Source organism: Rhinichthys klamathensis, unplaced genomic scaffold (assembly GCF_029890125.1).
Source record: "Rhinichthys klamathensis goyatoka isolate OS25496 unplaced genomic scaffold, OSU_Roscu_1.1 h1tg000181l_1, whole genome shotgun sequence".
Lineage (NCBI taxonomy): Eukaryota > Metazoa > Chordata > Actinopteri > Cypriniformes > Leuciscidae > Rhinichthys > Rhinichthys klamathensis.
In genome coordinates, this window is record NW_026606709.1 from 4,474,501 (window position 1) to 4,490,575 (window position 16,075).

At 39.9% G+C, this 16,075-nt stretch overlaps 1 protein-coding gene across 1 annotated transcript in view; it reads right to left on the reverse strand.

The window, feature by feature from the left end:
- Positions 1 to 1,803: 1,803 nt before the first annotated feature.
- The window catches only part of LOC130094850 (protein arginine N-methyltransferase 8-B), a 50,828-nt gene continuing 36,556 nt past the window's right edge, over positions 1,804 to 16,075 (reverse strand). The window contains exons 8-10 of the mRNA XM_056261343.1: positions 15,781 to 15,931; positions 13,909 to 14,030; positions 1,804 to 2,231 (exon numbers count right to left, since the gene is read on the reverse strand). Of these exons, the coding sequence (XP_056117318.1) occupies positions 2,148 to 2,231; positions 13,909 to 14,030; positions 15,781 to 15,931 (357 nt within the window). The 3' untranslated portion in view covers positions 1,804 to 2,147. The remainder of the gene's footprint in view (positions 2,232 to 13,908; positions 14,031 to 15,780; positions 15,932 to 16,075) is intronic.

Sequence of the window (16,075 nt, forward strand, 5' to 3'; positions counted from 1 at the left end):
ATTGAGGTTTTTGTTCCAAAATTGTAAGTGGTGGGTCATTACTAGTTTACTTACATGTGCAGGAATTTGAAAGTATTGCGGCATAACTGCTTTCCATCCAATAGTAAGTCCTCTGTCTCCTTCCTTTTTGATAAGTTTGTGGTCTCAGAGTTGTTGATTGAACACGAAATCTTCACAAGGAGGATGAGCATTTGGTCCCCTGAAAAGGAAACAGCAAACTAGCTAAAAAACGGAATTTTATAGATCTGGATTTTGCCAGAGAAAGGCTTACATTATTGTATTTCATTGTTTTTCACTGGACAATGACAAATAACTTCTATTTCGATATTCCTGACATCATGCTTGTTAACGAAGGAACCGTTTTTAAACGCGAAAAGCGATTAAAATAGTTGAAATCTTAGCAAGCAAAAGGTAACATGACGATTTATAAACTTTAAACTGTCTGTACAATTTTCATGAATTCTTTTTTTTTTTTTTTTTACTCCTGGCATACTAACTGGATGTCAATTCTCTCATGGCTGCTCTCATGTAGGCCTATCATTCCCTCTGGGGTGAAGAGGCGATAGCATGGCTGCACATCATTGTACTGACAATTACAGCTGAAAACAAAACAATATCACTTTGTTGAATATAGGAGCTGGCTACGGCAAAAAATCATCATACACACCTACATGACATCATCAGCTAAGCTAGTTTATATTATAGTAAGCAGTATACTGTGCAAAATGCCATAACCAGTGTGTCTGTTTTTCATAATATTTTCACGCCCCCTTGTGGACTACAAGTTGTACTTCATTTAGAGCACAATCAAGTATTACTTTTACTGTCTATGAGTATTACACTGCATATTAAAGGACAAATGGCTTTTATTTTCTGCTTTACCATCCAACATCTTACATCAATACATACATATTTATCTTTCATTACAGCATTATGTCAACCTTTACAGACAGTCAAGGATGCTTTCAATATGGCATGCTATTACACCTAAACATTTTACTTGGCTTTAATATATTATTAGTTTTAACCTATGTTATTTACTATTATCTTGACAGATGCTGAAATTATGGCAAAATTATCATTTTAAAACATTTTTAACATGTAAACCTCAAATTTCAGTAACATTCTATCAGACCTAATTATGAACAATACATATTAATAAAGGACAATGTGCTTTGCTAGTGAACCGAATGTCTTTGGTGAGGACTTGAACAGTATAATCAGCTGTGACACGGGGGTCACAGATGTACCGGGACGGGACCTGATCCCAGTCATCGCCTTGGCAAAGACTCTTATAAGAGCACAGGTGAAGAGCAGCATGCCATCTGAGTCCAGCTCATCAAGATCTCACCGCAGACAGAGCCAACATTCCACATGGCATATGTTTTGATATGTATAAATTATGTGCTGTTTCTCTCTCTATATTTTCAGCTCTGTGCTCTGTTAGCAGATGCAAGTGGAAATGTAATTATCACACACCTAGAATCATAATTAACACTAACACTACATATTGCAATCTCATAAAGCTACTAGAAAAACAAATGCACAAGTTCATCACATCACTGTATTGCAAACTCACGTTCGGCTGTTAATTTCCATTATTAGATTTTGATTCATTTTCCTCTGATCTTCATATAGGCCTGATCAAAACCTGATCCTAAATCTACATAACGACGTATCCTACTGCAATAAAGTTGTTAAATTTACTTAAACTGAATTATTACTACAGGTATGTAAGTGTTAATTAAACTATGTATGTAAGTTTAATATGTTAAACTTCGCAATGTCTGGGACTCAGATGCACACCTTCAACATGAACTCACACTCCTAATATAAAAAGCAAAGTAACCATAAACTAACACTTAACATTCATAAGCCCATGACATTCTTTTGTTTGCAGTGGGGTGCAGTCATAGTCGGCCCCTGAACAGTCGGAGAGATGGCGTATTAGTGCAGGCTATAGTTGGCGAAGGCAAGGACACTATTGCTAGAAGTGCCACCCCGCTCCAAAAAACAGTGGCAAGACTCCCAGGAATAACGTATGTCCTGGTCTTTCTCTCTGTGTTGCTGTAGCTATGATCTGGAGCGTCTCCTGCATCCACTTCTCTGAATGCTGTCAAGAACCGTCTCTCGCCTCTGCTGGATGCTTAGCGCATCTTATAGTCGTGAGCGATAGCGGCCTCACATAGCTGACCTTTAAAATCCAGCTCAAAGGTAAAGTCCAGATCACGCTGGATAGAAAACAGGAAGAAGCAGAAACGTTAAATTGTAGAATCGTTATAACAATTTGAGTAAAGAAAGTCTAACTGAATAATACACTACCATTCCAAAAGTTAGATTTATTGCATTATAACTGATTCAATTAATCAAAAGTGACAGTAATGACTTTAAGGGCCCTATTTTAACGAACTAAGCGCATGGTCTAAAGCGCAGGGCACAAGTGCACTTAGGGCATGTCTGAATCCACTTTTGCTAGTTTAACGACGGGAAAAATGGTCGGCACGCGCGGCGCATGGTCTAAAAGGGTTGTCCCTATTCTCTTATTGAGTAATTGGTGTGTTTTGGGTGTAACGTGCAAAAAACTAATCAGAGTCTCTTTAAAAGCCAGTTGCGCTCGTGCCATGGCGGATTGCTATTTACATGACGGAATTTCCAAGCGGAAAGACTGAACGCTTCTCCAGAGAGCAAACGGATCTGCTAGTGCGCGAGGTTAAAGCTGTGTGTGTGTGAGGTTAAAGCGCACGAGCAGACCATCTACGGGACAAGCTGGATTCCACCATATATTTTTGTACACTATAATAATCTTTTACATTGTAATCCTTTTATTTTTGATATTTGGCTAGTTTGTGTGCTGCTGCACGTCCCTGTGTGTGTAATAAGCAGAGTGTACGTGCGTTGTGGACCCGCCTATAGGTGCATATTACTAATCAGTCCTTTAAATAACAAAAAAAAATACTGCGCCATTGACTTTAGACCAGGTTTTTGTTGGTCAATGGCACAGTCTATTAGCCTGGATGCCAGCCCGAACCCTGCCCACAACATTTTGTGGTCGGGAAGTTCTGTCTGGACTCGCTCCATTGAGGAGTAATTATGATCAGTCAAAAAATGTTCGGGCCAATCAAATTGCCAGGGCGGGCTTTATACGATGATGGACAGATGATCTGCAGGGACGTATTCCTCACGTTATCAAAGAGCGCTTAACTGGTTTCCCTCAGAGATGACTGCCGCAGGAGAACTGAGATATATAGATTCCGCTATCGCGTCTGTTGTAAAAGAAATCGACAGCGCATTCATTTTAATAGACGAACAGAGAACAGCAATCAAGGCATTTGTCGATCGGAAATTTGTCGATCGGCCGTCCTTCCTACGGGCTTCGGCAAAAGTTTAATTTATCAGCTGGCTCCGATTGTAACTAAGAAGATGGGGCGCAATGAAAACCCTGTGATCGTTGTGGTTTCTCCTTTGGTCGCACTCATAGAGGGCCAAGTAAAAGAAGCAACACTCGTTATTTTACTTCTTCCAGCGTGCGTGCATTTGAGTTCTGTAGTTGACAACTGTGCTATGCAAAGTAGTTGACTTACTGCGTTGCTCTCATTGGTTGTAGGTCTATCCAAAAGTTTATTTTTCCTGGTTCGGTTAAGACACGCCTCATAATCAAAGCCCTATGGAGCAGTATCAGACTCACATTCTGACTAGAATATGAGTATGACGAAGTCAGGCTAACAGTCTATTTCAGTTGCCTCAAAATAGCAACGGGCCAACAATGTGCCTGAACACGCCTCGTTTTCAGACCAACACGCCGATGAATTGCAAAAGCGAGTTATAATGTCAGAATTACGAGATATAAACTAGCAATAGTGACTTATAAAGTCAGACTTTTCAGATTTTGTTTCCTCGCAATTACGAGTTTAAATCTCGCAATTCTGACTTTTTTCCCCTCGCAATTGCCAGTTTATATCCTATGGTATGGAGCGAATTATGTGCCAAAATTAAAGAAACAAATCCAGCATTTTGCAAACAACCTCGATCTGCTTTGCAATGGAAAACTCGACTCGCAAACAAACAGAAAGCAATTTGCAAAAACAAAGGTCAATTTGAGCGAAAATGCAGTGGAGTAACCAATATTGTGTTTTACAAATATAAATAAATGATCCTTGATAATATTTCACAAATAAATACAAACCATCCAACAAATTGCATGTAACCTTTGAACAAACACCAAATCTAGTGCATATCTGTCTGTTATGATTGTAAGATCTCACGGCTCGATTTTCTCACAAATGCGTCCAGGCAGATTTTCTCACAAATGCAGATGAGTAACTTCCTCTTCTAAAACAGTAGATGGTGCTAAAATAGGGGATTAATTTAGCACTAGTCTCCCAGGAGAAGCCCTACAGCTGAGGAAAAAGTTACTGTCTTACTTTATTGTAATAAACACCTTGAGGTTTTCTTTTAGCCTAGAAATATAGACGCACCCTAGCGGCAGCGAAAATTATTTCGCAGCCAGTGTGGTCTAGCAACTCTCCATAGGCTTTTGAGCTGGAAAAACCAAAAACTGGTCGGGCCAATCACATCGTGTATAGAGTCGGCGGGCGGGCTTAACACAATGACGGCACAGTTCATGACGTTCCGCATGATTTCCATAGGTGATTTCCCTGCTACTTGAAAACAATGAAGATGCAGCGGTCTTTCGAATCGGCTTTGGCCGCGACTCTGGAGGACTTGGAGTTAAGAGAACGTCACTTAAGTCATTCTTAAAAAAGGAAGATGTGTTCGGATTTTTGCCGTCCTGATACGGCAAAAGTTTAATATATCAATTAGCTCCGCTGGTGGAAAAACGCATGGGACTCTGTTACGTCCTATGTTATTATTTGTTTGGTGTTGTTGTTTGTTTCCTTTTCCTTTTCTTTCTCCTCTTTACTTTCACTCTTAGCAGGACGATGCGGTTACCTGATTGGTCCATCCATCTGCCAGTCATAGAAACGCTCGGTGATGATGCAACGCGGCTCCACCAATGAGGGCGCACTGCGCCTATAAAGAGTGCACCTGTGTGGGAAGCGGGAGATTCCACTTTGATTTGTGTGAGACGCATATTTGCCCTATACCAATTTAGTGTGTGAGAAATTGTGTTCTTTGAGAACTTAGAAGCCCATTTGGGTCGTCTTTTCTCTTGAGTAGTGTGCCGTTGGTCGGGTTGTGAAACTTGTTATTTAACGGGGCAGAGAAAAGAACAGGTGAGATATCACGTGATATACATGTGCTACACTGAGGGATCAATCGTGTATAGAACACTAGTTTAGCGGCACGTGCCATCTTTTGTATTTTTCGTTTTGCAGTAAGAGCAGTTTATGTAGGGCGTCTCTGACGCTGAAGATTTTTCGTTTTTTTGATTAATTTCAATTTAGTTAGATTATAAATTGTTTTGTTTATAATTAGCCAGACTGGTTTTGGTTTTGTTTCTTTCTTTGATTTGGCACTGTCTAGTTCTTTTCTCTGTACCTCTTTCTTTTGTGAACTTTTGCTTTGTATGATTTGTATCTAAATGGTACACTTATTTAATTAATTATCTAGAGGTATTCTTTACACCTTGCTTCTCATAATAAATCCTCAACATACTTCAATGAGACCGGTTTGTGTGAGATCTTTTTCCAGTACACGTTCAGTATTTTAATGTTGCACGCTTTATTCTCCCTAGACTTAAAAGGGTTTGTAACATTAATGGGGGCTCGTCCGGGATATTTTTAATAATTTTTCCCGATAACGTAAATATTGTTCATGTGCTGGAAACAGAGTAATTGGTACAGGTTATGGAGTTTTTGTATGCGTACTAAGTTTGTGTTTATGTCGTGGATTATAGTATGCTGGATAAGTATAATCGTCATGACTTTGTTTAATTTGCAAACTTTCGTTGAGAACCCATCTGTGGAGCTATTTGAAAGATGTAGGAAGGATGATTTATTATCCGTTGCAGCTCATTTTCAAATTCCGGTAGTGAAACAGGCTCTTAAGAGGGAGATCAAAAATGTTGTGTGGAATCGTCTAGTGGAATTACAGGTATTGGTAGGACCTGTTTCAGAGGCAGAGTTCGCTGGTGCAGAGGGGTTTTCTCCTAATCCTGATATGATGGATCAAGGTAATGTGCAAAGTGAGTTATCTGAACCGGTGCTTGGAACTGAGAGGAGGACAGGTTTATCGCCGTTTGATCCATTTTCACCTGTTTCTTCGGGGTCCAAGGAGGATACGAAGTTAAAAGTGCGTTTAGCTCGTTTACAGATGGAAGCTCAGGACAAAGCTCAAACTCGACAGGCAGAGTTGGATTTGCGTCTTAAAATACGCACCCTTGAGATTGAGTCGGAGAAGCAAGTGAAGATGCGACAATTAGAATTAGAAGCTATGAAAATTGTTGGCGGTACAGCCGTGCCCGTTCCTCCTGAAGTTACGAGAGTTCCTTCTAGAGTCGCAAGTGCTTCTCCGGTTGCAAGTTCAAGTTCGGCAACGAATACATTTGATGTAGGTAAATATATATCGTTAGTACCTCATTTCAGGGAAACCGAGGTCGATTCTTATTTTTGCGCCTTTGAGCGTATCGCGACTTCGCTCGCTTGGCCGAAAGAAGTGTGGACCGAAATTCGTTCCTTCGTCATCGAAAGAAATTCGGGAGTGTTTTTATTGCCATAAGCAAGGTCATTTAATTGCAGACTGTAACATCTTGAAACGAAAACAACAGACAGTTCAGACGAAAAGTGTTGGCTTGGTAAGCGCTGTAGGCATTCCTCGTACCGTATTATCTAATGTGGTACAGGAGGATAATATCCCTGATGTGAGTTATAAACCTTTTGTGACAACCGGGTTTATTTTCTGTATCTGACAATGGAAATGAACAAAAAGAAATCCATATCTTGAGAGATACTGGAGCTAGTCACTCTTTCGTCTTGGCAGATGTATTACCTTTGTCAGCCGAATCATATAGTGGTTCGAGTGTTTTTGTGCGAGGTATAGAAATGGGTGTGGTTAAGGTTCCACTGCATCGGGTGTATCTAAAGAGTGCGCTTGTTACAGGGTTTGTTCAGGTTGGAGTACGTCCTTCGCTTCCGGTGAAAGGAATAACTTTCATTTTAGGGAATGACTTGGCAGGGGGTAAGGTTATGCCTACGCTAGAAGTAGCAGATGCCCCAAATATGCATTCCCCTTCTGACGAGTTATCTCGAGATTATCCGGAGGTTTTTTCGGCGTGCGTAATTACTCGCGCGCAGTCAAAGAAAAAGATCATTGATGTTGAGTTGGCAGACACTTTTATGGTACAAGATCTGACTGCTGAAGAAATAACGAAAGCTACACCAGAGAAAAAGTCTAGTGTGAAAAGTCTAGAGAGGGTGCTTGATGATCATAACTTTTTAAAATTGCCTGTAACTCGCGAGAGGATTATTGTAGCACAAAAGAAGGATCAGTCTTTAAATAAGTGTTTCTCTAATGTTGTTCGATCCGAGACTTTTGAGAATAGAAACAGTCTCAGTAACACGGCCTATTTTATAGATGCTGGACTGTTGATGCGTAAATGGAGTTCTGTGGCTGACACTGATTCAGACTGGAATGCTGTCTATCAAATCGTCATTCCTAGTGAGTATCGTCAATATATTTTATCCTTGGCGCATGATCATGCATTATCAGGTCATTTGGGAGTGACGAAGACATACCATCGCATTCTTAGGCATTTTTTTTGGCCAGGGTTAAAGAGGGATGTGGCTAGATTTTGTCGAACGTGCCATATTTGTCAGGTAACGGGAAAACCGAATCAGGTGATTAAACCCGCTCCTCTTTTACCTATTCCTGTAGTGGGTGAAGCGTTTGAACAGGTGATTGTCGACTGCGTCGGACCGTTACCTAAAACAAAGTCTGGTTATCAGTTTTTGTGCACGATCATGTGTAGAGCTACTCGATTTCCCGAAGCCATTCCATTGAGGAAGATCACGGCTCCTGTGATTATAAAAACGTTACTTAAGTTTTTTTCCACATTTGGTCTTCCTAGAGTTGTGCAGACGGACCAGGGAACTAATTTTTTATCGCGACTTTTTGCACAGGTTTTAAAATCACTATCTGTCGAACACCGAGTGTCAAGCGCCTATCACCCCGAGAGCCAGGGAGCTGTTGAAAGATTTCACCAGACGTTAAAATCAATGCTCAGGAAATACTGTCTGGAAACGGGAAATGATTGGGATGAGGGTGTTCCTCTGGTGTTATTTGCGGTGCGAGAAGCCATACAGGAGTCACTGGGTTTTAGTCCAGCTGAGTTGGTGTTCGGACACACTGTAAGAGGACCACTCAAGATTCTCAAGGAGAAAATGTTGGAAGCTGACTCTGGGTCAAAGGTTCATATTTTGGACTATGTTAGTCGTTTTCGGGAAAGACTGCATTATGCTTGCAGTTTTGCACAAAAATCTTTGGTGAATGTTCAGTCTGGAATGAAGAAACGATATGATGTGAAAACTGTTTCTCGTTCTTTTCAACCTGGGGATGAAGTATTAGTGTTGCTACCTATTCAGGGTTCTGCATTATCATCACGTTTTTCAGGACCCTATGTTGTGTTAAAGAAAATCAGCGAGACTGATTATGTTATTCGAACTCCTGACAGAAAGCGCCAGTCGCGCGTCTGTCATATTAATATGCTCAAGTCTTATCACACCAGAAATAATTCACGGAACGGATCCACTGAGGTGACCATAGGGCCCATGGAATCTTCTGTGGCTCTGATTTGTGGACTACCATCAAACCTGGAGGATGAGGCTGGTGCAGATGATGACATAATCCTACGAAATACTTCTCAGCAGTGTGCTAAGTTGGAAAACTCTGAAATTTTGAAGAATTTGCCGACACATCTTACTCATTTATCTGGTGTTCATGTGCAGGACATTGTGGGTGTTGTCACTGACTTTCCTTCCTTATTTGGGGATGTTCCGTCGCAAACTACGGTGTTGCGGCACGATATTAATGTTGATGGCGCATTCCCCATTAAGCAGCACGCCTATCGGATGAACACTGTTAAGAGAACTATTATGAAGCAGGAAACTGATTATTTGTTGCAGAATGGGTTAGCAAATCATAGTAGTAGTCCCTGGAGTTCTCCTTGCCTGTTAGTGCATAAGTCTGATGGGTCGTTCCGTTTTTGCACGGACTATCGTCGTGTTAATGCGGTTACTGTGCCTGACTGTTACCCACTTCCTAGAATGGAAGATTGCATTGACAATTTGGGGTCAGCCAAGTTTGTCAGCAAGTTGGATTTATTGAAGGGGTATTGGCAGGTTCCGCTAACTTCTCGGGCATCTGATATCTCTGCTTTCGTAACTCCGGATTGTTTTATGCAATATCACGTGATGGCGTTCGGGTTACGAAATGCACCTGCCACCTTTCAAAGATTAATCCAAACCGTGTTGGCTGGGGTTCCTCATTGTAATGCTTATCTGGATGATCTTGTACTATATTCAACTGAGTGGACAGAACATCTGAAACTCTTTCGCACAGTGTTTGAGCGTTTAGAGAAAGCTACGTTGACGCTCAACCTAGCTAAGTGTGTCTTTGGGAAGGCGAGTGTGACCTATCTGGGTAAAGAAGTGGGCGGAGGACAGGTAAAGCCTGTGGAGGCTAAAGTTATTGCCATTACTGAATTTCCCGCGCCTACTTCACGGAAAGAATTACGACGTTTTCTGGGTATGGCAGGCTACTATCGTAGTTTCTGTGTAAACTTCTCTACGGTAGTTAATCCCTTGACAAATTTGCTTAGCCCTGCTAATCCTTTCATCTGGTCTGACGATTGTCAAAATGCATTTGAAACAGTGAAAGCTTTGCTGTACAATACTCCTGTCTTGGCTGCGCCAAATTTTGAACGTTCTTTTAAACTGGAAGTGGATGCAAGCGCTGTGGGAGCTGGAGCAGTGCTTTTGCAGGAGGATGATGTGGGAGTCGATCACCCTGTCTGTTACTTTTCAAAGAAGTTTAACAAACATCAACGAAATTATTCCGTCATTGAAAAAGAAACTTTGGCTTTGTTGCTGGCCCTACAATTCTTTGAAGTATATCTGGGTTCTTCGAGCGCTCCTATAGTCGTTTATACAGACCATAACCCTCTGGTTTTTCCTTGCAAGAATGTATAACCAGAATCAACGCCTTATGCGTTGGTCGTTGGTGGTTCAGGGATACAATCTTGAAATTAAGCATAAGAAAGGGTCAGAAAATGTGTTAGCCGATGCTTTATCTAGAGTGTAATTTTATAGATCGGATTGAAATAATCATGAGATGTTTATTCTTATGGGGAGGAGTGTTACGTCCTATGTTATTATTTGTTTGGTGTTGTTGTTTGTTTCCTTTTCCTTTTCTTTCTCCTCTTTACTTTCACTCTTAGCAGGACGATGCGGTTACCTGATTGGTCCATCCATCTGCCAGTCATAGAAACGCTCGGTGATGATGCAACGCGGCTCCACCAATGAGGGCGCACTGCGCCTATAAAGAGTGCACCTGTGTGGGAAGCGGGAGATTCCACTTTGATTTGTGTGAGACGCATATTTGCCCTGTACCAATTTAGTGTGTGAGAAATTGTGTTCTTTGAGAACTTAGAAGCCCATTTGGGTCGTCTTTTCTCTTGAGTAGTGTGCCGTTGGTCGGGTTGTGAAACTTGTTATTTAACGGGGCAGAGAAAAGAACAGGTGAGATATCACGTGATATACATGTGCTACACTGAGGGATCAATCGTGTATAGAACACTAGTTTAGCGGCACGTGCCATCTTTTGTATTTTTCGTTTTGCAGTAAGAGCAGTTTATGTAGGGCGTCTCTGACGCTGAAGATTTTTCGTTTTTTTGATTAATTTCAATTTAGTTAGATTATAAATTGTTTTGTTTATAATTAGCCAGACTGGTTTTGGTTTTGTTTCTTTCTTTGATTTGGCACTGTCTAGTTCTTTTCTCTGTACCTCTTTCTTTTGTGAACTTTTGCTTTGTATGATTTGTATCTAAATGGTACACTTATTTAATTAATTATCTAGAGGTATTCTTTACACCTTGCTTCTCATAATAAATCCTGAACATACTTCAATGAGACCGGTTTGTGTGAGATCTTTTTCCAGTACACGTTCAGTATTTTAATGTTGCACGCTTTATTCTCCCTAGACTTAAAAGGGTTTGTAACAGACTCACTCATCCACAACTGTTCGTTGCTCTGGTTGGTTGCAGCGTTGTCCTATTGCGTGCAGAGGGATTTTGAAAGGTAACCGTTTATCCCGCCCCTCGGATTGAGGCATGTCAATGGAGAGTTCCCAGACCTAACATCTTGATATAGGTCTGTCATGCCAGGCTAGTTTTCTTTTGCAAAATGTTTATTACAAGGCCACTGGGCCTTTAACATTGTTGGACAAAATGCCACAAGGTAATTAGATTTTACACAGATATGAGACAAGATATGAGAACGACAGACTTGTTCAGTGTAGACATAATCACTAATTTAGTCATTTCGCACGTGTCCAATGAAGAAAAAATGTAAATAGCAACATATGCTGGCAGAGCTTTCAGCTTAGATTCCCAGAGAGAGGGAACTTCACACATGAATGTTACGTAAATTGTATTGGCCTATTTTCAATTAAAAAGTTAGTCAAAATTGTATTAGTTTGCCTGATTATTTTTGTTGGCCATTTAACATTTCTGTTTTAAAACAGCTGTCAATAATGAAATGTTTAGCTACGGTACTTGCATCTTATCTCACACTTTATGACCATTAACAAATTATCTTGATGCTGTGGAATATCCTTGCAGCACTAAAGTCGAGTTAATACTATATTAGGCAATAATTTCACAACCTTTATTATACACACTGATGAATAATGCATCATCTCACCTGTAGGCTAAGTCACCAAAAACCCTTTATAAAAATAAAAAAATAAAAATAATTGTGTACTGTAAATACATGAAGGGAGGTATTGGCACAATTTCATCTGTAGTAAGTCAGTCTTACCAATAGTAACCTTCTACAAGCTTTGGGATTTGAAAATGTCTGTTTTTAAATGTTAAAATCAACTTGTACTTTTAAATAATAAATTATAGGCTACGTTTACCGCAGTTGGTGGAATTGCCAGACGTTCCCATGCGCTGTGAAAGCGCGTCAAAGTATTCTCAGGTATAAATATGCAGCTATAGCGCACGTAGGGGATTTTGAATGAATATTCATGTCAATATAAAATGGTTACATACTGTTAAAACTAATCCTGCTATTGATATATTTGTAAGACTGCCGATCATAGAATAGTGTAAAGGGAAAACAAATGTCCGGTGATTGTGAATACCAAACCTAACTTTACCGCACTCAACCACCGTACGTGCATTTCACGCATTTGTAATGGTTCGTGAATGCCCTTGGCGCCGACCTAAGTGTTACTAGTGTTAATGTGGATTTCTGTCTAGATATGTAATAAACATTTAGCAAAGGAAAACCTCAAGATGTTTTTTATAGATAAAGTAAGACAGAAACTTTTTCCTCAGCTGTAGGCAAAGGCAAGCGCGTTTCAAATCAGTGCTTCTCCCGGGAGGCGATATTTTTTTTCACAGGATGGTAGGGGAAGACTCATGAATATTCATTAGGGAACTCATCCCTGATTGGTCTGATGACCTACCCCTAACCCCGCCCCTAAACCTACCCGTCACTGGGGGTCTGATGACTTACCCCTAACCCCGCCCCTAAACCTACCCGTCACTGGGGTTAAGACCAATCAGGGATGAGTTCCCTAATGAATATTCATGAGTCTTCCCCTACCATCCTGTGAAAAAAAATATCGCTCCCGGGAGACTAGTGCTAAATGAATCCCCTATTTTAGCGCCATCTACTGTTTTAGAAGAGGAAGTTACTCATCTGCATTTGTGAGAAAATCTGCCTGGACACATTTGTGAGAAAATCGAGCCGAGAGATCTCACAATCATAACAGACAGATATGCATTTGTATGCACTATATTTGGTATTTGTTCAAAGGTTACATGCAATTTGTAGGATGGTTTGTATTTATTTGCGAAATATTATCAAGGATCATTTATTTATACTTGTAAAACATAATATTGGTTACTCCACTGCATTTTCGCTCAAATTGACCTTTGTTTTTGCAAATTGCTTTCTGTTTGTTTGCGAGTCGAGTTTTCCTTTGCAAAGCAGATCGAGTTTGTTTGCAAAATGCTGGATTTGTTTGTTTAATTTTGGCACATAATTCGCTCCGTACTGGGGGTTTGTATCCGCCACAGAAAAAAAAAGGTAGGCCTAATTGCGACTTTTTATCTCTCTCAATTCTGACTTTGTTTCTCGCAATTGCGAGTTTATATCTCGCAGTTCTGACTTTATAACTTGCAATTCTGACTTTTGCAACACAATTGCGAGAAAAAAAAGTCAGAACTGTGAGATAAAAAGTTGAAATTATCTTTTAAATTGTTTTTATTCCGTGGCGGAAAGAAGCTTCCATAATATGCCGCAATTCTGACTGACTGATTTTTTTCTTACAATTGCAATTACGAAATATGAGACTAGCCTACAATATGAGTTTATATCTCGTAATTCTGGTTTCGCAATAAGTTTATATCACACAATTGTGAGGGGAAAAAAGTCCCAAAAAAATTCAGTGGTGGAAACAAGCTTCCAGGGAAAAGTTTTTTTAAATGGTTATTATATTTCGCAGTATTCCTGTATTTTTAGATCAAATAAATGCAGCTGTGAGAATAGAAGACGTATTTTCAAAACATGGATCAAATCATACCGACCTCAAACTTTTGAACAGCAGTGTATTTAAAGAGTCTGGAAAGCATGTTTTGAGCAGTACTTATATTAATCAAAGAAAGAAAGAAAGAAAGAAAGAAAGAAAGAAAGAAAGCATATTAGTAATGAGGGCACAAACCACGTTCTTCTCGTTTGGCTTCATGCTGACGGTGCCGACTATCTCCTCTCCTCTTTTCACAGTCAAATACTCCTCCAGATAAAACACTGTCTGCTTCCAGTGTGTGTACGGGGAATCTGGTGCTACAGTGGAGTAAACAGAAGAGAACATAAATAACATTAAATAAATAATAGGCTATATCTCACATTGTTACGGCCTTACTGGACTCTCTGAAACACTTAATTCTGATTGGTTGCTGCATTTTATAGGGCAAATAGTTTATATAATGGCCGCTACTGACCATTTCATGCTGTCTTTTTTTATCATATATAATTCAATCAATAAATCTATATTTCATGTTAACATATTTATTTGCTAAGCAGCCATGCAAAAGTTGATTAATAGCCTATTACAAAATATCAGGGTCCTGATCATCCTGTCTGTCTTTATTTTGCAATAGACATGAAACAGGCCACAAGTGAATTGTGTACTAACCCTGACAAATTCACTTCACATATTCAGATTATGCTTTCCCAGACATAAATCTGTGCAAGCCTGTACTTATTTCAAGATTGCTGCCAAATAAGATGCAAATGTTTGTGTGTGTGCATTTGAGAGAGGAAGAAAGCACTCTAAAGGAGTCTATGTGTTAGTTTTCTTGCCAGCTGAAAGATCACTTGTGCTTCCGTTCCACCCAAGAGGAAACGTCTGTATGCTGACTGAGCAATACGCCGAGCCTGAAAGGTCAATAGAACTTAACAGAGTCCTCAGATCAAAATCCCACAACACATAACACTTCAACTCGACATCTGGGAGTCAGGTACTCTCTTGACTATACAATGCATCAGACTGCTAAGGTAGGCTAAGGGGGGGGGGGGGGGGGGGGGGGGGGGGGGGGAAGAAATGCAACAACAAAACCCCCACAAAAATCCTCTGTGTAAGTAAACCAGGAGCATACAGATCTAATTTGTGTCCAGGTGCTAAACAAGACTTTGGGGACAGAATTAATAACGCAAATGACATTATATAGCCTATACACAAATATTAACAGTATAAAGACTTGTGGAAAGAAAGACAGCAGACCAACAGAGGGCGCTACTCGCCATTACATTCCAACTGGTGTACGTTTGCGTTTCATGAATAGCGCTAGATCGCGTTTGTTCTTCAGCGTCTTGCGTCATTAACATTTTTTTCTTCAACACGTCGCGAGCATAGACTGTAGAAAAATAGGCACTTTCTGCATTCCGTCAAGATGTAAAATTAGTAGCCTATCTATCTACGTGAATGAAATCAAGGTGCGTAAATATTAATTGAGTCATGTGGATATGGCTTGGTAGCAGCCTATTCATAATTGTTTAGCCTAATCAACCTTTCCTACATTATACTATAATTAAATAATACATAAATAAAGATTATAGTGGGATTTTGTTACTCACTAGCTGGTTACCGAAGTATTATTTTCAGCCCAAAAAGGTTGAGGCTACTGGGTGAACGTCAAGAAAATTAATATGAATGTGCAAACTCAGCAAAGTAGTAGGACTTACAGACTCCGGTTATACCCTATATGAGATTGTCATAGAAATTGTACTGCTAACAGAAATAATAACTCGTTAACAAACTTTATAATGGTAAATTGTGATGATAATAAATAAGTAATTATGAAAATGTATAGGCTATTTTATTTGTTATAGAGTGTAAATATGTGTGTATGTAACTATTTTTCAGGTTTTCTTCATCCTTGGTGCCTGTTTTGGTTTAATGCAATGTCTTTGGCTTTGCTGTTTCACAACTGAGCCACTAGAGGGCAGACATCGACCACAAACTCAAAGTACACATTCACATACACACTGTGTGGCCACAGGTGTATAACATAGACGTTTTTAAACACGACACCTGTGGAGAAGCCAGTCTTTTTATGACACTTGGTGAATTCGATATTAAAGTAGGTGACCAAAGCATGGACGTAATCGTTCCTCTGGATCTGCAGACAGAAGGAGGAGGTGAAGGACAGTTCCTCTGGCTTCACTGTGTAGATGTCCACTTCCTGAGAAAAGACAAGCAAAGCTCAAGTTGCTATGTCATGGTCAAAAGGGCCTAATAATGTTCTCAGTTGTTGTTTCTTTGACGTATCAACTATGTTTAAAGAACATTTAAGCAAAAAAATAAGACCTATAAGATTTATATGGAT